Here is a 21,746-nt window from a genome sequence, read left to right on the forward strand (position 1 = left end):
CCATTACCGACGCCCAGTGGCAGCAGTGTGTACTATCTACAAGATGCACTGCAACAACTCCCCAAGGCTCCTTATATAGCATCTTCCAACCCCACAACTACTTCCAACTAGAAGGACAAGGGCAGCAGATACATGGAAACACGATGCCCTACAAGTTCCTCTCCAAGCCACTCACCATCCTGACTTGAAAATATATCACCATTCCTTCACTGTTGCTGGCTCAAAATCCTGGAATTTCCTCTTTAACATAAGACATACACACATGTAATAGACACTCATGCATACATACAAACACGTACATGTACATACATGGCACACTCTGTATATTATCTATCTGTGGCATGAACATCTGTTGCTGACATTCTGGCCTCCCTCGTGTAAGACAGGCTGGACCTTCACAAACCAGGAAGGCAAAGTGGATCAGGAGGAGCTACAACCCCTCAACCATCCTGGAGGAGATGGTTCTGTGAATCAGTGGTTGCAATAAGACTGAGGCTTCATCCGAGGCCATCCTGTAGGAGGTTCCTGTCTCCCCCCACAATACCTCACCCTCATCCTGAAACGTGCATTGAAACAGAAACTGCAGGTGGTGCAACTGTGGACCTTCGGAGTTCCTGTCCACAGCCCCTGCTTCCCTCGCCCACTCCCCTCTGCCTGAAGGGCTGTGTGTGGTAGCCAGCCAGGAACTGTCACTGTTCAGCCTCTTGCAGAAGGAGTTGGCAGAGTGAGAGGAGGGAGTGAGCTCTGAGAGAGGAGCTGTTACTTGTCCTCACACTTACAGCCAGCTCTGAACACACCCGCCCCACTTTAACTGCATATGTGCGCGGTTGAAGTGGATTGCAGTCAGAGGCAGCACACTTAACCACTCGGGAGAGAGAAAGGCAGCCCAGGTAGGTAGGCAACTGCAGACTCCAGGGGTCTGATCTACAGGGGAGCACCAGTTAACTTTTCAAAATTTGTTCAGGGTGTAGGCATCGCTGGCTGGCCAGCATTTATTGCCCGTCCCCAGTTGCCCTTGAGAAGGTGGTGGTGAGCTGCTTTCTTGAGTCACTGCAGTCCACCTGCTGTGGGTTAACCCACAATGCCCTTAGGGAGGAAATTCCAGGATTTTGACCCTTGTAAAGGGGGTGGGGTTCTCATGTATCTACTGCCCTTATCCTTCTAGATGGAAATGGTCTGGAAGTTGCTGACTAATTGCTGCAGTGTATCTTGCAGATGGTACACACTGCTGCTACTGAGCGTCGGGGGTGGAGGGAGTGAATGCTTGTGGATGTGGTGCCAGTCAAGTGGGCTGCTTTGTCCTGGATGGTGTTAAGCTTCTTGAGTGTTGTTGGGGCTGCAATCATCCAGGCAAGTGGGGAGTATTCCATCACACTCCTGAATTGTGCCTTGTAGATGATGGACAGGGATAGTAGGAACTGCAGATGCTGGAGAATCTGAGATAACAAGGTGTAGAGCTGGATGAACACAGCAGGCCGAGCAGCATCAGAGGAGCAGGAAGGCTGACGTTTCGGGCCTAGACCCTTCTTCAGAAAAAAAATGAAGACCGAAATGTCAGCCTTCCTGCTCCCCTGATGCTGCTTGGCCTGCTGTGTTCATCCAGCTCTACACTTGTTATCTCAGATGATAGACAGGCTTTGGGGAGCCAGGTGGTGAGTTACTCACTACAGAATTCCTAGCCTCTGACCTGCTCTTGTAGCCACTGTATTTATATGGCTAGAGCTGTTCAGTTTCTGGTCAATGGTAATCCTCCAGGATATTGACACAGACAGCAAGATGTTTGCTGTCAGACTGCCACCAGTCACTGGCCCAGAGCAGTCCAGCTCCAACTTGGCACAGGCATCACCTTGGGGTTTGGGTCTGTCCTGCCCAGCAGGGAAATGGATGCCATCTCCATGGCAGCTCTGCCAGGCCAAGCTTATCTTCTGCCGTGCCCAGGCAGAGGCCACTCCCCTGATGTCTCAGTGCTGTGGGGGTAGATTGTGAGCAACCGCCGCCCCCCGCCAACTGAACCCAGCCAGCTCATTGGCTCAGAGTGTTGGTGGTCATGTGGAGGAGGGAAGGGTGGGGAATTCAGCCTTGGCCTCCTGACACTGCTGCCCCCGGACTGGTGGGGGACCTTGGAAAGACCGAGCACAGGAATAGGCAGATCCACCCAAGCAGCCAGACTTCCCCAACCAGCATCTCGCGGACATGTTTATCCAAAGCCCAAAAAACAGTGTTCTCATTCAAACATTTTAATGGTAACTGCAATCACAAATGGGAACAGAAAGGGAACAAGCTGTATCCCCTGTAGTGAACAAACCCTCTGGCACACAATAACACCGTTAAGGTTGTACATTTCTGTGCAGTTTTAATTTATCCATCAAAATCACTTGACTGAAGAAGCGGCCTCACTGAACTCCCTGTTTGTCCTCATTTCTGTTTTCGAGGTAGGGCAGCCTGGAATAAATGATAGATTGAGAAGAACGTGCCTGAGGGAAAAATTGAGGAGAGAGCACAATTACTGACAGAAATAAAATATTGTTGTCAGGGAGTACAGCGCAGAGTGACTGGGGGACAGCCTAGTCAGAACTGTAACAGATATTTCGTAATCAATCTGTTCAGAGATATTCTGAAACACCTCTGGAGCAGGTTAGACTTGAACCTCAATCTCCTAGGCCACTAGGCAGTGACACTACCACTGCACCATAGGAGCCCTGCTCCAGCCTGGCAAAAATCATTTGAAGAAGGTATACTGGACCTGAAATATTATCTCTGCTTTCTCTCTACAGATGCTGCTAGACCTGCTAAGTTCTTTCCAGCTATTTCTATTTTTATTCCGCTACCAGGCACTACTCCTCACCTCCGACTGTGATCGCCATGGTAATACGATAGAGCACAGCATCAACTGTTCCACCCTTCAGGTGAACGGGAAGATCATTGTCCGCCTGCAGTGAGACACCAAACAAACTGGTGAGAAACAGCAATCCCTCTTATGTCACTCTGCCACACCATTGCAGTCTGTCGGTGCACAGAGATGTGGAGACTAAGTTAGAGGAACAAAAGACTCATGTTTGCATAGTGTCTTCATAAATTCAAAGCACTTCACTGTCAGTGAGCTACTGCTCTGTAGGAGCAGGAGTAGGCCATTCAACCCTTCGAGCCTGCTCCAGTATTTGAAATGGTCACAGCTGATCTCAGAGCAAGAGAGTGAGGGCGAGAGGAAGTCAGAGAGTTGTGTGTGTGTGTGAGAGAGAGTGTATGTATGTGTATGTGAGAAAGAGTATTGTGTGTGTTTGTGTGTGTGTGTGTGTCTGTGTGAGGGTGTTAGTGAGTACATGTATGTGTATGTGTGGGCTGGGAGGGTGTGTGTGTGTGTAGGGGAGGGGTTGAGTGTGAGGGTATGTGTGTTTGCACGGATGAGTGTGGGGTGGGGTGTGTTTGAGAGTGCAGAGGGTTGTGTGTTTGCGGTTTTTGGGAGGGTGTTGCTAGGTGACTGGTTGACTGTTTCCATGCCACCTCAGGCGGTCACTGTTACTTATGGGTCAACCTATTGGGGAATCCTCGAGAGTCACCGTCCCACACCCCACTAGGAGGCACACTACCTGAAATTGAGGATGAGGCAGGAGGCACGGCCCTCACTTCCAGTTTGCATGAAGCTGTGCTCTTCACTCCCACTCACGGCTGATCTGAGCTTGAGAGAGAGAGAGCGCGAGAGCGAGAGAGAGAGCGCGAGAGAGTGAGACAGTGAGAGTGAGAGCATGTATGCATATGTGAGAAAGTGTATGCATGTGAGTGTGTGAGTGTGTGAGTGCGTGAATGCGTGAGTGTGTGAGTATATATAGGTGTGTCTGTGTCTCAATGTGTGTCTGAGTGAGGGATGGAGGGGGTGATGTACCTGGAAAAGCTCCCCATTGCCTACTGAAGGAAGCTCTTCAAGGATCAAGACTTTGCCAATTTTCCTAAAACTATTTCCTTTATATGTTCACAGGGTTGGTTTATGGTTATCTTATGATATAGGCATTGCTGACCAGGCCAGCAGTTATTTCTCGTCCCTTGTTGCCCTTCAGAAAGTCATGGTGAACTGCCTTCTTGAACTGCTGTGATCTGTGTGCTGTAGGCTGACCCATGATGCCTTTAGAGAGGGAGTTCCAGAATTTTGACCCAGCAATACAAAGTGAAATATTTGCAAGTCAGGATGGCGAGTGGCTCAGATGGGAACTTGCAGGTCGTGGTGACCCCATGTATCTGCTGCCATTATCCTTCTAGATGGTAGTGGTCACAGGTTTGGAAGGTACTGTGTAAGGAGTCTTGGGAATTGTTGCAGTGTATCTTATGGAGAGTACACACTGCTGCTACTGATTGTCGGTGGTGGAGGGACCCTTCTTCAGAAAAGTCAACTTTCCTACACCTCTGATGCTGCCTGGCCTGCTGTGCACCTCCAGCTCCACACTGTGTTATCTTGGAATAGTCAGGTGTTTGTTTTTGACTGGCACAGACTCGATGGACTCTGTGCTGTTGGTCTTTCAGACTCAACGACTAAGAAACATCAAAAGCATTACAATTTTAAATCTAGAAGTATTTTCACACAGCATACTGCTCCCCCCTCTTGGGTTTCATTTTGAGTGGGACTTCAAATAAATTACAACAGGAATTCTGTTTCTCCCTCCAAATTCCATTTTAATAAAATGTGCACAATCCCGTCACTGGTACCTGAAAGATCTTCTGATACTGCGGCACTTTGTTTTTTAACTGGTTTCTGACCGTTGTCGAGAAGGATCGAGAGGCCAGGGAACGCAGAGCCTGAGGAGGCAAAGAACAGAGTCACTCTCCTTAAAGCTTACAGCTGCTCCGTGCACTCTGGAACTGACTTAACCAGGCCTGCCTCTGAGCTGACTCCTGCCCCAGCCACTGTCTGACGGCTCAACCGCCGTCACACTGTTTGTAACCTCAGTACCCTCTGAGCACGGGGTGAACATCCAACACCTTAATATTTCCGTTCCAAAAATCTCCCCTTTCCATCCCTGAAGGAGGTGGAGCTGAGAGGGAGTTCCATTGCAGAGAAAGTTGAAGGGTGAAGTGATTGAAATCAGGAATGTGCAAGAGGCCAGAACTAGAGGAAGTAGTTTAAGAAGGTTGTAGGCACTGGAGGGCAGGAGGGGGAGAGATTATCTCAAAGGGGTTTGAACACAAGGACAAGGATTTCAACGTATGTTCCTGCCTGTCTCCGTTCGTCTGCTGCTGAAATCCTCTTTCACATGTTCGCTACCTCCTCATATGACCATTCAAATGTTCCGCTGCCCATTCTCCCATCACCTGGCCTTTCAAAAACATGCATTATCAAATCCTGTGTGATCCGATTCCAACCTTGCACCAAGCTCCATTCCCCCATCATCCCATTGCTTTGTAACATATTTTGGCTCAGGGTGCAGCAACTAATTATAGAGTCATAGAGATGTACAGCGAGGAAACTGAACCTTCAGTCCAACTCGTCCACAACAATCAGATATCCTAAAGTAATCTAGTCACGTTGCCTGCATGTGGCCCAAATCCCAGTAGACCCTCCCTATTCATGTACTCACCCAGATGCCTTTTAAATACTCTTAAAATTAAAATTCTCATCCTTGTGTCCAAACCCTTTGTGCCATTGCCCCTCTTGGTCTTTGCCACTGCCCCCATGCCCACACCCTCCTCCAGTCCCTACAACGCTCTTAAACATTTCTGCACTTCCTCCACTTCTGGCGTCCTGCACATCCCCAATTTCCGTCACTTCACCCTTCAATTCTTTCTGCAACAGAACTCCCTCTCACTTTCAACTCCTTAATTACAACAACAACCTGTATTTATCTAGAGCCTTTAGTGCAGTAAAATGTTTCACAGTGTTTTATAGAAGGAATTATCAAACTAAACTTGACACTAAGCTTCCTATGAAGATATTAGATAGGCAACTAAAGGCTCAATCAAAGAGGCAGACTTTAAAGGAGAAGAGTGACTACAAGAGGTTTAGACATGGTGCTTAGGGCCCAGGCGCCTGAAGGAATGGCTTTGAACAGTGGCGCAACTAAGATTTAGAGGGCCACAGATAATTTGACAGTTTTTGAGTTGGAGGTGAATATGGAGATATTTCAAAAATGGGGATGAAACTGTGGGGGAGGTCTTAAAGAGGACCAAATGTCCAAATCTAGGTGTTGCCAGAATGGGAGCAATGTCAGTCCTGACACTCCTTAAAACCAGGCTGTTTGCCCAGGTTTTATGTCACCGGCTCTCTTGTGCCAAATTCCATTTAATAATGCTCCTATAAAACAGCTCGGGACTTTCATTACACAAAGGGTGCTATACAAATGCGCATAGTTGTTAGTCAAGACAGGAATCGTTGGCGAACCCCAGCAAGTCTGGCAGCATCTGAGGAGAGAGAAACAGTTAATGTTTTGGGACCAGTGATCCTTTTTCAGAACAGGTTCTCACTCCACATGGATTTCAACTGACGTTTCACCCTTCGTGTTAACATAACGCCCAGGATCGTGGGTATCTCTGTGATGTACGAGGCTCCTCACACAACTGCTCTCGTCACATCCTGAGATCCATACTCAGTGCCATGCATCACCATATCCATACTCTTGACCCTTCTCTCCATCAGCACCACCTCATGCTGTCTCAGAGTCATACAGTTGTAGAATAATAGTGTGGAAACAGGCCCTTTGGCCCAAACTGGTCCCTGCTGACCATGGTGCCCACTCAGCTAGTTCCAATTGCCCGCAGTTGGTCCATATCTCTATAAACCCTTCCCATCCATGTACCTGTCCAAATGTTTTTTTGCTGCCCTGTCCCCATCCCAGTTCCACTTCAATCTCCAGCCCATTTGACAAGAAGTTCAGATGCATAGGATGCTGGTCTCCATCCCAGTCTGCACCAGTCAGCTTATAAAATAAGCTCAGAATTCAGGCAATCAGTTGGCAGATAAGACATAATATAGAGAAGAGATTCATTTTATCAGATAATGAGAAATAGGAGCGGAGTAGGCCACTTGGCCCCTCAAGCTTGTACTGCCCTTCAATAAAATCATGATTGCAACTTTAACTTCAGTCTTGCGCCAACCACTCCCCATCAATGAAGAATCTGTCTAACCTGCCCCTGAATGGATTCAATGATCCAGCCTCCATCACTCTCTGGGGAGAGAATTCTTCAGAATAATGAATCTCTGTGGGAAATAACTCCTCCTCATCTGGAAAGGGAGACCCCTTATTCTGAAATGCACCCCTCATTCCAGTCACTCTCAAGAGATGAGGATCATCAGCATCAACCATTCATCCTGCTGCATCAGAATCTTATACATTTGAATCATAGAATCTCTAAAGTGTGGAAGCAGGCCATTCAGCCCATCAAGACCACACCGACCCTCTAAAGAGCATCCCACCCAGATGCATGCCCCTTCCCTATCCCTGTAACCCTGCTTTTCCCATGGCTAACCCACCTATCCTGAACATCCTTAGGCACTATGGGCAATTTAGCAATGGCCAATCCACCTGACCTGCACATCTTTGGACTGTGGGAGGAAACCAGAGTACCCAGAGGAAACCTACACAGACATGGGGAGAATGCGCAAACCCCACACAGACAGTCGCCTGAGGCTGGAATTGAACCCAGGTCCTTGGCGCTGTGAGGCAGCAGTACTAACCTCTAAGCCACCATGCCACCCCTAATTCTTCTGAACAAGGACTCTGCCCCCACAGCTCTCTGTGCAAGGAGTTCTAAAGACTCTCAACCCTCTGAGACAAGAAATTTCTCCTCATCTCAGCCTTAAATTGGTGCCCCTTTATTCTGAGGCTATGCCCTCTGGTCCTAGACTCTCCCATGAGGGGGAACATCCTCTCAGTGTTTATCCTATCAAGCCACTTAAGAATGCTGTAAGTTTCAATGAGATCACCTCTCATTCTTCTAATCTCCAGTGAGTAGACTTCCAACCTGTTTAGCCTTTGTTCATAAAACAATCCCTCCATACCAGGGATAATCCTAGTGAACCTTCTCTGAACTGTCTCCAATGAAATGATACCTTTCCTTAGATAATGGACCCAAAACTGCTCGCAATACTCCAGATCTCACTAACACCTTGTACAGTTGCAGTAAGATTTCTCAACTGTTATACTCCAACCCCTTTGAAATAAGGGCCAACATTCCATTAGCATTCCTGGTTACCTGCTCCCCCTGTGTGCTAGCTTTCTGTGTGGGGTTCATGAGTACCCCCAAAGTCCCTTTGTTGCAAGCTGTCACTTCAACATTGTGCAAAGCACCAGAGGACAGTAGAATAAGCCAGAGAGCACACAACTGAAGAGGGGAGGTGGTGGTGGTGGGGAGGAGAGGGGAGAAGTTGATGCAGAAAGCTTGCAGTTTGAAGCCAGTTCTTGAAGGTAAAGACGAAACAAGAAAAAGCACAGTAAGTGAGGGGTGATGCTGAAAAAAGTCCCATTTGGTTGAAGCTTCTCATCCTGGGCTCCTCAGGATAATTTGCAGGAATACCAATTCAAGAGGAAATCCAGCACTTCCACTTCATGGAAGGAGAGTGTGGATTAGTTAGCAATTGATTCGGTTAGAACTGTGCCCTTTCTTTTCAATTGTCTCCCCTCATTCTTCCTCCCAAAAGCAGCTTGGGCACACACTCAAGTTCAGAAGAATTAGGGATAATCTTTTACATAGATTCTTGATCAGTCGGGGAATCGAGGATTACATGGAAAGGGCAGGAAAGTGCATGTGAGGAATGTTGGGTCAGCCACGATCCTATTGAATGGTGGAGCAGGCTCAAGGGGGCCGAATAGTGTACTCTGGTTCCTATCCCTTATGGTCTTCTTATTTCTTATCTCCTGGCACAAATGACGCAGGAATACAGAGTTTGAATAATTAATAGATAGTTTTAGGGGAGAATAAATCTGCAATATTGAGAGTGTTACATTTATCACTTTAAGGTGCTGAATACCCCCTCCAGTGTTTTATGTCAATAAGCTACAGTGAAGCTGCTGTTTGTTTCTATGGAAACCTCTCATTTTACAGGAGCTGCTTTCTAGAGGTCGGCTGATGCTGTGTCGACATTTTTCTGGTTTTTATTTTTAACTCTATTTGTCGCTGTACTCTCTGAGGTGCCTTTATGCCAAATTGGCAGAGGGCAAACACAAGGAGATGGAATGGGGACAGAAGTGACTGCAGCTTTCTCACTACCTCACAGATATCTCCAACACCCTGCACCCCTCCCCTCAACCTCCTCCCTCCCAATGCCCCATCTCCATCCTTCAACAAATTACCCCAGGAACCTGTTCATGTGGAACATCAAACACAGAAACTTCTCCACTCGGGCCCATGAGTCAGACATATTGCCACCATTAAAAAGCATCTGCGGTGATTCATAACATTTCTAATCAGTCCCCAAAATACCAACATTTCAACTCGTACAGCACAGATCCCAATCATCGGCCCATATCATCAATACATACAGTTTGATGGGACTCTAACATTACCATGCTCTAAGCCCTGAGGTTCAGAATGAACAATGTGTCAGGTTAACCATCAGGGGTCTAATGATCAGTCACACATCAGAAATTGATCTATTCCGTGAGGTGGTTAATTTAAGACAGTAAAACCCATTATTAGTTGGTAAGTAGACATTGCAGTAACCAGCTAGTTCCAATGTGAGTGCAGCTTACCAACCCATAGCTGACTAACTGTCAGGCACAGTGCTGTTAGGCAGAGGGATATCATTTATGATGTGGAGGTGCTGGTGTTGGACTTGCCTCCCGCAATGTCTGAGGATGGACTTGATGAGGCTCAGGGAATGTATCCACCTTAATGCCCTTTAAGGCTGCAAACACCTCTTCTCTGGTAATATATATGTGGTTCAAAACATCCCCACATGTTTCCCTTATTTCCTTAGCATCCATGATTCTCTCCTCAGTAAACTCTGAAGAGAAATATTCATTAAAAATCTCCCCCATCTCCTGTGCCTCCATACATAGACGGTCATGCTGAAATTTAAGGGGACCTATTCTCTCCCTAGCCACCCTTCTACTCTTAATATAGCTATAGAATGTCTTGGGATTATCTTTAACCTAATTTGCCAGATTCATCTCAAAACCTCTTTCTGCTCTTCTGATTTCCCTATTGTACGTGCTCCTACACTTTTTATATTCATCTAGCGATTCACTTGAGCCCAATAGCTTAAATCCAATGTATGCCTTATTTTTCCTGACCAGAGCCTCAATATCCGTTGTCAGCCAGGAATCCCTAAACTGGCCAGCTTTTCCCCTCATCCTAACAGACACTTACTATCCCTGGACTCTTTATATCACACCTGCAAAAGTCTCCCACTTGCTTTTCCTTTTCGTTCCTTTTCCTTCAAACAGGCTTACTCAATTGACCACTACTAGATCCTGCCTAATGGCCCCAAAATTGGGTCTGCTCCAGTTTAGCACTTTAACCTAAGGACCTGTCCTTTTTTTTAACATAACTATGTTAAATCTAAAAGAGTTATGGTCACTGGACCCAAAGTGCTCTCCGACTGACACTTCAGTCACTTGCCCAACCTCATTTCCTAAGAGGAGGTCCAGTGTTGCACCCTCCCAAGTAGGGCCCTCTACGTATTGATTTAGGAAACTTTTTTGAACACATCTGACAAATTCCATCCTGTCCGGGCCTTTTACACTTTGGATGGCCCAGTCATGGCATCTGGGCATTATTGGCCGACCCAGTGTTTACTGCCCACCCCATATTACCCTGGAAAAGGTGGTAGTGAGCTGCCTTCTTGAAATAAAGCCATCTGTACAGTGTAGACACACCCACAATGCCATTAGCAGGGAAAATCCAGGCTTCTGACCTAGCAATCGTGAAGGAACACTGATATATTTCCAAGTTAGGATGGTGAATAACTTGCAGGGAACGTGTAGGTGGTGGTGTTCCCGTTTATCTGCTGCCCTTGTCCTTCTAGATGGAAATGTTCATGGGTTTGGGAGGTGCTATCTAAGGAACCATGAGAAGTTACTGCAGTGCTTCTTGTAGATAGCACACATTGCTGCTTCTGATTTTTAGTGGTGAAGGGAGTGGATGATTGTCAATGTGGTGCCAACCAAGTGGACTGCTTTATCCTGGATGGTGTCAAGCTTCTTGAATGTTGTTGGAGCTGCACTCATCCAGGAAAGCAGTGTGTATTCCATCACACTCCTGACTTGTGCCTTGTAGGTGGTGGACATGACTTTGGAGAGTCAGGAGATGGGTTACTCACTGTAGGATTCCTAGCTCCTGATCTGTTCCTGTAGCCACTGTATTGATATGGCTAGTCCAGTTCAGATTCTGGTCAATGGGATCCCCCAAAGATGTTGACAGTGGGAGATACAGTGATGGTAATGCCAATAAGTGTGAGGGACAATGGTTAAATTCTCTCTTATTGGAGTTAGTCATTGCCTGGCATGTGTGTTACTTGACACTTGAGGTGAATTCTCCCTCCCTCTGACCATGTGGCTTATTCTGACTGTGTGCCTTGAACAACCTTTTCTTATATAGAGAACTCTGATGAGACACTTGTTTTTAACTTCCTGCTACAATAATTAACACCTAATTCAAGCAAGCAATTTCAGACATTTGATAGATAACGGGCACTATCAGGCAGTTGCCTGCTTAACTAGACTATTTTAATTTCTTTAAAGTCTATCAGTTCCAGATCTTATTCTGACTTTTACTCTAGAATTAAACTTGCAAAGGATTTATATGTTGAATTTCCACTTTGACACAAATTCACTTTCTCACCCAGACAAAGTCTCCCTCAATCCCCTATACAGCTTACACTGACACAATTAGCAGCAACGTACACACTCACAGAATCGTAGAATCCATACAGGGTGGAAACAGGCCATTCGGCCCAACAAGTCCACACCGACTCACCTCCCCTACCCTGTAACCCTACATTTCTCATGGCTAAACCACCTAACTTACACATCCCTGGGCACTATGGGCAATTTAACATGGCCAATCCACCTACCCTTCACATCTTTGGACTGTGGGAGGAAACCAGAGCACCCGGAGGAAACCCACACAGACACAGGGAGAATGTGCAAACTCCATAGAAACAGTTGCCCAAGGCTGGAATTGAACTCGGGTCCCTGACATTGTGATGCAGCAGTGTGAACCACTGAGCCACCGGGCTACCCCACTCTTTCATTTGATCTCATTCATTTGGAAACTGTTTAGAAACAGGGTCTCAAGCTAGTACTGCAAGGCACATTTCAACAGGCAATTCCCACAACAAAGGTACAGAAGATTTTGGAAATGCTCAGTAGGTCTGGGCAGAGAAACAGAGTTCACATTTCTGGTTACTGACTTATCATCAGAGAGTGGAAAATCCAGGAAAATGCAAAGATTCCATGATGCAGAAAACAAATTGGACAATATGAACCAATTACTGTCTGGAGGATGTGCATTATCATTTGATTGGCCGTAAATAATTCAACATTGTTATTTACAATCAACAATTCATGCAAAAAGCAGGCATGGACCTTGAATAACCTAAGGGTCCACATCAGCAAAAATGTCTGGAGAAGAACTTTCTACTTCCAATGGCTTGTATAAGCCTTGAGAGAGACTAGACAGTATAAACAGATTCCTGTAGACAGAGAGAAAGACCAAGGGCAGAAGATTTGTTTCTTGTACAAGAATGAAAATATGAACAATGTATAAAGTTGGATGATTGATATGATGTACATAATTGGACAAACTTGCAACAGAGATTGAATACAGCCAGGCAAAAATAGGACAGATTATTTGACAGAATTCTATTTAGCAGGTCAAAGACTGAGATTGTTAAGAATAAATATGAAGTTAACCTGCACACTAGAGTACTCCGGTGGTCTGTGCAGTGAATATAACTAAACAATCTAATTTAGTATTCTACTGGATGTGTGTCGCACATGGATCCTTCCCCACCATCCTCCCACTCTGGTCCCCACTTTCCTTCAAAAAGTGTCTTGGGACATTCAACTTAAGAGGGCTGGAATAGCAAGGTGGGCTCCAGCTTCGTGTCACACCACAGGGTGGTATCTCTGATAGTGCTGCACTCTCTCAGGACCAAACTCACACATCAGCCCAGATCAGATCTTACTAAAGTGGGGTCCGGAACCCCAGCCAGGAATTCTGGGATTATGAGCTGAAATTCTGGGATGGTGAGCTGCAATGAGTCACTGTGGTGTTCTGCCCCCTTTCCCTTCCCCTGTCTCACAGGTTTTCGCTCTCCTGACAGCTAAGACTTCCAAGTTTTGAAGACCACATCATTAGGTGGACAGAAAGCAGAGTCAACATTGAAGGTCCAGTGACCCTTCTCTAGAACAGAAAAAGGTTGGTATATATGTTGCAGATGGGGTACGGGGGAGGGGTAAATGAAGGTGGAGATGAAGACCAGAGAGAGAGAGAGGGAGAAAACAACAGTTGGACAGATAAAGGAATGGTTGAAGATCAGCCTGAGAGAATCAATAGCTGCTAATGGGGACCGTTAGCAGCTTACAATGGATTGTGTGTGTTGCAGCCCATGTGATGACAAGATCTGGTGTGAGGGAGTTAGGGCAAGGACATGGGAGAAGGGTTCTGACCCTAAAATTATTGAACTTGATATTGATTATAGATCATAGAATCCCTGCAGTGTGGAAGCAGGCCATTCAACCAAACCACCTAACTTGCACATCTTTGGGCTGTGGGAGGAAACCAGAGCACCCAGAGGAAACCCAGCAGACACCCCAACCAGAAAATGAGATATTGTTCTTCCAGCTTGTGCTGAGCTTCGCTGGAGCACTGCAGCAAGCTTGAGACAGAAAATGTTGGCCAGGGAACATGGTGGTATGTTGAAGTGGCAGGCAACAGGAAGCTCTGAGTCATTTTTGCAGACAGAACATAGGTGTTCTGCAAAGTGGTCGTCCAGCCTGCATTTCTTGTCTCCAGTGTAGAGGGGAGAACACTGTGATCAGCGGGTAAGTAAAGTAGATTGAGTGAAGTGCAGGTAAATTAATGCTTCACCTGGGTGGCACAGTGGCTCAATGGTTAGCACTACTGCCTCACAGTGCCAGCAGCCTGGGTTCGATTCCACCCTCGGGCAACTGTCTGTGTGGAGTTTGCACATTCTCCCCGTGTCTGTGTGGGTTTCCTCCGGGTGCTCTGGTTTCCTCTCACAGTCCAAAGATGTGCAGGCTAGGTGGATTGGCCATGCTAAATTGCCCCTAGTGTTCAGGGATGTGTAGATTAGGTGGGTTTTAGGGGAATGGGTCTGGGTGGGATGCTCTGAGGGTCAGTGTGGACTTGTTGGGCTGAAGGGCCTGTTTCCACACTGTAGAGATTCTATGATTCTATGATCTGTAAGGTGTGTCTGGGCCTTGGATAGTGAGGAGGGAGTAAAGGTGCAGGTATGTTGTACTTTCTGTGGTTGCAGGGTAAGGTGCTGTGAGGCTGTGGGGATGTGTTGGGAGTGAAGGAGGAGTGAACCAGGGTGTCCCGGAGGGAACAGTCCCTGTGGAAGGCTGACAAGGGAGGGGAAGGGAATACGTGTCTGATTGTGGCATCCTGCTGAACGTGGTGGAAATGGCAACTAATGAACTTCTGCAACTTTCATAAATGCACTTTCTCTTTTTACCCCTGGCTTTACAGACCAATGAAATTACCCCTAAAGCAGCACCTCCCCCTTAACCAAATCAATTCAAGAGCTATTAGGGATGGCAACAAATGCTCGCGTGTTAGTGATGCACAAGTCCAATGAGACAATAAGTTTAAAAAGAACAGGTTGACATATATCTCACTCCTTGTTGTGAGGCTGAAGTAGTTCAGATCTTGCCCAATCTTTCAGTTGTTTGATGCTGTTCTCTATTAAACTACATTAAATGTCTTTTTTCCGTAAGCATAGTAGCAGTCTTCACCAGAGTATTTTGCTGTATTTTTATATCAGAACATAAGAACTAGGAGTAGGAGTTGGTAATTCAGTCCCTTGAGCCTGTTCTACCATTTAGTATGATCAAGACTGATCTCATGCCTTTGCTTTGCTTACGGATCTTTTAAAAAAACAAAAACAACCATACTTTAAACAGAAGCAAAGAGAGAGAGCAGGAGTTTCAGGAGAGACTGCATGGGAGGTCAGAGAACAGCTCTAGAGTTCAACAAAAGAAACAACCAAGCAGTGAACTTTCACAGCTGACTGACCATGAAAGTACAAACGTCTCTGAAAATTGGAGTTTGGTCTAAGAAAAGCAAACAGTGACATTTCACAGCTGACCTTGGAGAGACCTCATTATCGGATTACTCACAGCTAGGAGTTTCAGAGTCTGAAGCAGCTAAGTGTTTACTTATAAAATCTATAAATCTTAACTTTTTTTTGTAAATCTATAATAGTGAATAGGGTGAAGGTATTTTTCTTACTGAGGTCTGCCTTTTGATTTTTTTTTGTATAAAACGTGGGTATTAAATTAGCCTGGAGCAGTGTTTTTAGAGCAGTAGGACTGTACTATTTTCTGGGTCAGTAGACTAAGGTGCTGTGATGGCATTTCATAGTGATGTGCTCTTCCTGTCAGATGTGGGAGAGTAGGCAGAATTTCAATGGTCCTGATGATTACGTCTGCAGGAAGTGTGTTGCGAATCCTATCGGATCACATGGATCGGTTGGAGTGGCAGTTAGAGGCAATGAGGAATTTATAGGAACCAGGGGTGTAATGGATGGCAGTTTCAGGAAGGTAAAGAAACTGGGTACAGTCGGGTAGATGGGTTACCTCCAGGAAAGGTAGAAGGGATAGGCAGGCAGAACAGGGGTTTCCTGCAGCTATCCCCATCTTAAACAAGTATGCTGGTTTGGAAAACATATGGGGTGGTGGACTCTCAGGGAATGTAGCACTGACAGCCAGGTTTCTGGTACAGAGACTGACTCTACTGTAATGAGGGCCGTGTCAGGTACCAAGCCATTGATTGTGATAGGGGACTCTGTAGTCAGAGGCACAGACAGATGTTTCTGCAGCCAACAGTGAGAAATCAGAACGGTGTGTTGCCTCCCTGGTGCCAAGGTCAAAGATGTCTTAGGGTGCAGAATATTCTCAAAGGGAAGAGTGACCAGCAGGAGGTCATTGTACACGTTGGTACTGATGACATAGAAAGCAAAAGGGATGAGGTTCTGAAGAAAGGATATAGGAAATTAGGCAGGAGATTAGAAAGTAGATCCGCTTTAGTGAGCTCTGATAAAGAGTTATCTAGACTTGAAACATTAGCTTGCTGTCTCTCCACAGATACTGCCTGACCCGCTGTGATTTCTGGCATTTTTTTGTTTAGTGGATAGTGAAGAAGGTTATTTGGGAATACAGCAAGGTCTTGACCAACAGAGCCAGTGGGCTGAGGAATGGAAGATGGAGTTTAAATTAGATAAATGCAAGGTGTTGCATTTTGGTAGGTCACACCAGGGCAGGACTTGCACAATCAATGGTAGGGTCCTGGGAAGTGTTATAGAACAAAGAGATCTAGGAGTACAGGTTCATAGCTCCTTGAAAGTGGAATCACAGGTAAGCAGGATGGTGAAGAAGGCTTTCGACATGCACGGTCAGAGCACTGAGTATCGGAGATGGGACATCTTGTTGCAGCTGTACAAGACATTGCTAAGGCCACATTTGAAGTATTGTGTACAGCTCTGGTCACCCTACTATAGAAAGGATATTATTAAACTAGAAAAGAGTGCAGGAAAGATTTACTAGGATGCTACCTGGACTGGAAGGTTTGAGTTAAAAGGAGAGACTGGATAGACTGGGACTTTTTCCCCTGGAGCGTAGCAGACTGAGGAGTGACATTATAAAGGTCTACAATAATCATGAGAACCAAAAATAAGGTAGATAGCCAACAGCTTTTCCCCATGGTAGGGGAGTCTGAAACTAGAAGCATAGGGTTAGGGTGAGAGGGGAGAGATACAAAACAGTCCAGACAGCAATTTTTCCACAGAGGGTGGTGAATGTCAGGAATGGGCTGCCAGAGGTAGTCGCGGAGGCAAGTACAATTTTGTCATTTAAGAAACATTTGGACAGGCACATGGATTGGATAGGTATGGAGGGATAGGGACCAAATGCAAGCAAATGGAACTAGTTTAATTGTGAAAACTGGGCAGCATGGAATGTTTGGGTCAAGGACCTGTTTCCATGCTGTAGACCTCTATGACTCTGTGACTATGACTTGAGGGTAGTAATATCTGGATTATTTCTGGCACCACATGTTAGTGAGAGTAGGAGTAGGAGGATTCAGCAGATGAATGCATGGCTGAGGAGCTGGTGCAGGGAGAAGGGACCATTTTTGGAACGTTGGGATCTCTTCTGCGGTAGAATTGATCTGTATAATAATAGGTTGCACCTGAATTGGAAGGGCAGGGAGATTTGCTAGAGCTGTTTGGGAGGCTTTAAACTAGTAAGGCGGTGGGGAGATCCAACGAGATAGTGAGAAAAGAGATAGGGTCTGAGGCTGGTACAGTCAGGGCATAGAACCTGGTCGGACCGATAAACTAAACTGCATTAATTGCAATGCAAGAGGCCTAACAGGTAGGGAAGATGATTCAGGGCACGAATGGGAACATGGAACTGGGATATCATAGTTATTACAGAAACATGACTCAGGGGAGGGCAGGACTGACAGCTCAATATTCCAGGATATAGATGCTATATGAAGGATAGAAAGGGGTCAAGAGAGGAGGGGGAGTGGCATTTTTGGTTAAGGATAACATTATGGCAGTGCTTAGGGAGGATATTCCTGGGAATATATCCAGTGAAGTTATTTGGGTGGAACTGAGAAATAAGAAGGGGATGATCATCTTATTGGGATTGCACTATAGGTCCCCCCAGTAGTCAGTGGGAAATTGAGAAGCAAATCTGTAAGGAGATCTCAGTTATCTGTAAGAATAATAGGGTGGTAATGGTAGGGGATTTTAACTTGCCAAACATAGGCTGGGGCTGACATAGTGTTAAGGGCTTGGATGGAGAGGAATTTGTTAAGGTGTACAAAAAATTTTCTTCTTCAGTATGTAGATGTACCTACTCAAGAAGGAGCAAAACTTGACCTTCTCTTGGGAAATAAGGCAGGGCAAGTGACTGAGGTGTCAGTGGGGAACACTTTGGGGCCAGTGATCATAATTCTATTAGTTTAAAATAGTTATGGAAGAGGATAGACCTGATCTAAAAATTTACATTCTGAATTGGAGTAAGGTCAATTTTGATGGTATTATGCAAGAACTTTCAAAAGTTGATTGGGAGAGTCTATTCATAGGTAAAGGGGCAGTTGGAAAGTTGGAAAGCCTTCAAAAATGAGGTAGTGAGAATCCAAAGGCAGGATGTTCCTGTTGGCGTGCAGGGTAGGCTGGTAGGTGTAGGGAATGCCGGGTGACTATAGAGATTGAGGCTTTGGTCAAGAGAAAGGAGTCACATGGCAAATATAGAGAGCTGGGATTGAGTAAATCCCTCAAGGAATATGAGGGCAGTAGAAGTATACTCAAGAGAGAAATCAGGAGGACAAAAAGGAGATGGGAGATAGCTTTGGCAAATAGGGTTAGGGAGAATCCAGAGATATTACAAATACATTAAGGGCAAAGAGTAACTCGGGAGTGACTAGGGCCCCTTAAAGGTCAACAAGGCCGTCTATGTCTGGAACTGCAGGAGATGGGTGAAATACTAAACAAGTATTTTTTGTCAGCATTTACTGTGGAGAAGGATATGGAAGCCAGAGAACTTGGAGAAATAAATAGTGATATCTTGAAAAGTGTCCATGTGATAGAGGAAGAGATGTTGGATGTCTTAAAACGCATAAAGGTGGATAAATCCCCGGGACCTGATCAGATGTACCCTAGAACTTTGGGGCCCTTGTCAAGATATTTGTATCAACGATAGCCATGGGTAAGGTGCCAGAAGACTGATGGTTGGCAAATGTGGTGCCATGATTTAAGAAAGATGGTAACGAAAAGCCAGGGAACTATAGACTGATGAGCCTGACATTGGAGGTGGGTAGTGGTTGGAGGGGATTCTGAGTGACAACATTTACATGTATTTGGAAAGGCAAGGACTGATTAGGGATAGTCAACATGGCTTTGTGCATGGGAAATCATGTCTCACTAACTTGATTGAGTTTTTTGAAGAAGTGACAAAGAAGATTGACAAAGGCAGAGCGGTGGATATTGTCTATACGGACTTCAGTAAGGCGTTTGACAAGGTTCTACATGGTAGACTAGTTAGCAAGGTTGGTTCATATAGAATCTAGGGACAGCAAGCCATTTGGATACAAAATTGGCTTGAAGGTAGGAGGCAGAGGTGGTGATGGAGAGTTATTTTTCGGACTAGAGGCTTGTGACCAGCAGTGTGCTGCACAGATTGGTGCTGGGTCTACTGGTTTTTGTCATGTATATAAATTATTGGGATTTAAATATAGGAGGTATAATTATTAAGTTTGCAAATGACATCAAAACTGGTGGTGTAATGGACAGTGAAGAAGTACAAAGGGACCTTGATCAGATGGGCTTGATAGGCTGAGGAATGGCAGACGGCATTTAACCTAGATAAATGTGAGGCACTGCATTTTGGCAAGGCAAATCAGGGCAGGACTTGCACTGTTAATGGGATGGTCCTGGGGAGCATTACCAAACAAAGAGACCTTGGGGTGCAGGTTCATTGTTTCCTGAAGGTGGAGTCAAATGTTGACCGGGTCATGAAGAAGGCATTTGGTACACTTGCCTTTACTGGCCAGTGCATTGAGTATAGGAGTTGGGAGGTCACATTGCAGCTATACAGGACATTGGTTAAGCTACTTTTGGAATACTGCATTCAATTCTCATCTCTCTGCCATAAGAAAGATGTTGCTAAATATGAAAGGGTGCAGAAAAGATCTATACAGATATTGTCAGGGTTGGAGGGTTTGAGCTATAGGAAGAGGGTGAATAAGCTGGGGCTATTTTCCCTGAAGTGTGAGAGGCTGATGGGTGACTTTATAGATGTTGATCATGAGGGGCGTAGATAGGGTGAATAGCCAAAGTCTTTTACCCAGCGTAGGGCAGTCCAAAACTAGGGGACATAGATTTAAGGTGACGGGGGAAAGATTCAAGAGGGACCTACAGGGCAACTTTTTCATGCAGAGGGTAGTGCATGTATGGAATGAGCTGCCAGAGGAAGTGGTGGAAGCTGGTGCAATTATAACATTTAAAAAGGCATCTGGAAGGGTATATGAATAGAGGGATATGGGCCAAGTGCTGGCAAATAGGATTAGATTAATTTAGTGTATCTGGTCAGTATGGACAAGTACGACTCTATGACTCATCTCAGCCTCAACTCCACTTTCCAGCCCACTCCGCGTAGCCTTTCAATCCATTACTATTTAAAAATCTATTTCCTCTTTAGGTGTCCTATCATCCACCCCACTGCGAAGTAGTGAATTCCACCGATTCACAATTCTTTGTAAGAAGTAAATCCTCATCATTTCTGTTTTAAATCTGCTATCCCTTATTCTGAAATTATGACCTCTTCTTCCAGATTGGTCCTCAAGGGTCTGTTTACTGTTGGTTCAATTTGAAGGAGACAATTTCCTCATTGCGTACAGAGAGGGTATTTGGAGGCCTGCAGCCTCTCCCGGGGGTCGGGGGAGAAGGGATTGACCCTGTGACAGCACGGTGGCCATTCCTTGGCACTGGCGGTCATTCCGTCCCGGCAACCTGCTGAATGATTGACGTGAGTCGCAACCAATCAGATAGAGGATTTCCTCCATCATTTGGCACGCATTGGCCAATCGGCGCCGCAGGAGGGCGGGTTCCGAGCGAGCCAGTGAAATTGACTCAGCGAAGTTGGTAAAAAGTTCATTAAAAGTTAACAAAAACTCATCTTTGTATTTTTCACGATTAAAACGCATATAGTCGACGGCAGTTGGTTCAAAACAGCAGTGATCAGTAAAAGTTGAAGGGGCACATGCAATAAACACATTTTTAAAAAATCTACACTTGTGTATGTTAATATTTGTAACAGTAGCTCCAATTTTGTAAAAAAGTTAATTGTGTCATTGAGTGGTGTCTCCCACCGGTGGGAGCGAGGGAATGAGTTCAAGAAAAGTGAAGTCTGAACAATTACCAGGAGGTGCTTCATGCTGCGTGGTTCCAAGCTGCTGCTCCGTCCTTCACTTGTTGTGATCCTCTCCAAGGACAGTCAGGGTGACAGCTCTGAAATACTGCCGCAAACTCGCTGCCAGGTCACAAGGCTATGGACAGCTGCAGAGATCAAACCTCACTTAGTCTGGATTCACAGCGCGCGATCAGCGCGAAAGAAAAGGCAACGGCTTACATTTCTGTCGCGCCTATTCCAGACCTCAGGCCATCGCACTGCTCTTCCCAGCCTGGCTGGGAATTTTGGCACATTGGTAATGGATCTACCTCTGGTCTCGCTTGTCCTGGAGGTGTGTTGTAACATTTACAAACGGCTTGATTTGCAGAAATAGCACATGTGAGGCAAAAACACCTTCAGACTTCCGGTCTGGAAAGCGCAGCCTGGGAGTGTAGTGGAGCTGGAGTCAATCGAGACATTTAAGAGGGCATTGGATGATCATTTGAATAAAGACAGTGTGTAAGGGTACAGGAAAAGACAGGAGAATGGCACTAGGTCATAAGGCTCTTTGGAGAGCCAGTACAATAGAGAGCTGAATGGTGTCCTTCTGTGATTTTGTGTTCACTGTCTTTCTTACCGTTTCAGAGAGTGAGTTCCAGATTCCAGCATCCTCAATTG

The 21,746-nt window shown here is 45.7% G+C and overlaps 1 protein-coding gene across 2 annotated transcripts; it reads right to left on the reverse strand.

Moving 5' to 3' along the window:
- Window positions 1-2,221: 2,221 nt before the first annotated feature.
- Window positions 2,222-21,424, reverse strand: LOC109921753 (cytochrome c oxidase subunit 7A2, mitochondrial). Of its 2 annotated transcripts, XM_048621270.1 has the most exons (5): window positions 21,309-21,403; window positions 21,099-21,235; window positions 4,696-4,785; window positions 2,846-2,930; window positions 2,222-2,474 (listed from the first exon to the last, which is right to left on the reverse strand). In XM_048621270.1, exons 2-5 carry the CDS (start codon window positions 21,111-21,113, stop codon window positions 2,416-2,418), a joined length of 249 nt encoding a protein of 82 aa, XP_048477227.1. In that variant the 5' UTR covers window positions 21,114-21,235; window positions 21,309-21,403; the 3' UTR covers window positions 2,222-2,415. The 2 variants fall into 2 exon arrangements, with proteins under 2 accessions (XP_048477227.1, XP_020377389.1); XM_020521800.2 differs by having other exon boundaries at window positions 21,099-21,424.
- Between the last annotated feature and the right edge of the window lie 322 nt (window positions 21,425-21,746).

This window comes from Rhincodon typus, unplaced genomic scaffold (genome assembly GCF_021869965.1).
Source record: "Rhincodon typus isolate 14 unplaced genomic scaffold, sRhiTyp1.1 hic_rhity00000356, whole genome shotgun sequence".
Lineage (NCBI taxonomy): Eukaryota > Metazoa > Chordata > Chondrichthyes > Orectolobiformes > Rhincodontidae > Rhincodon > Rhincodon typus.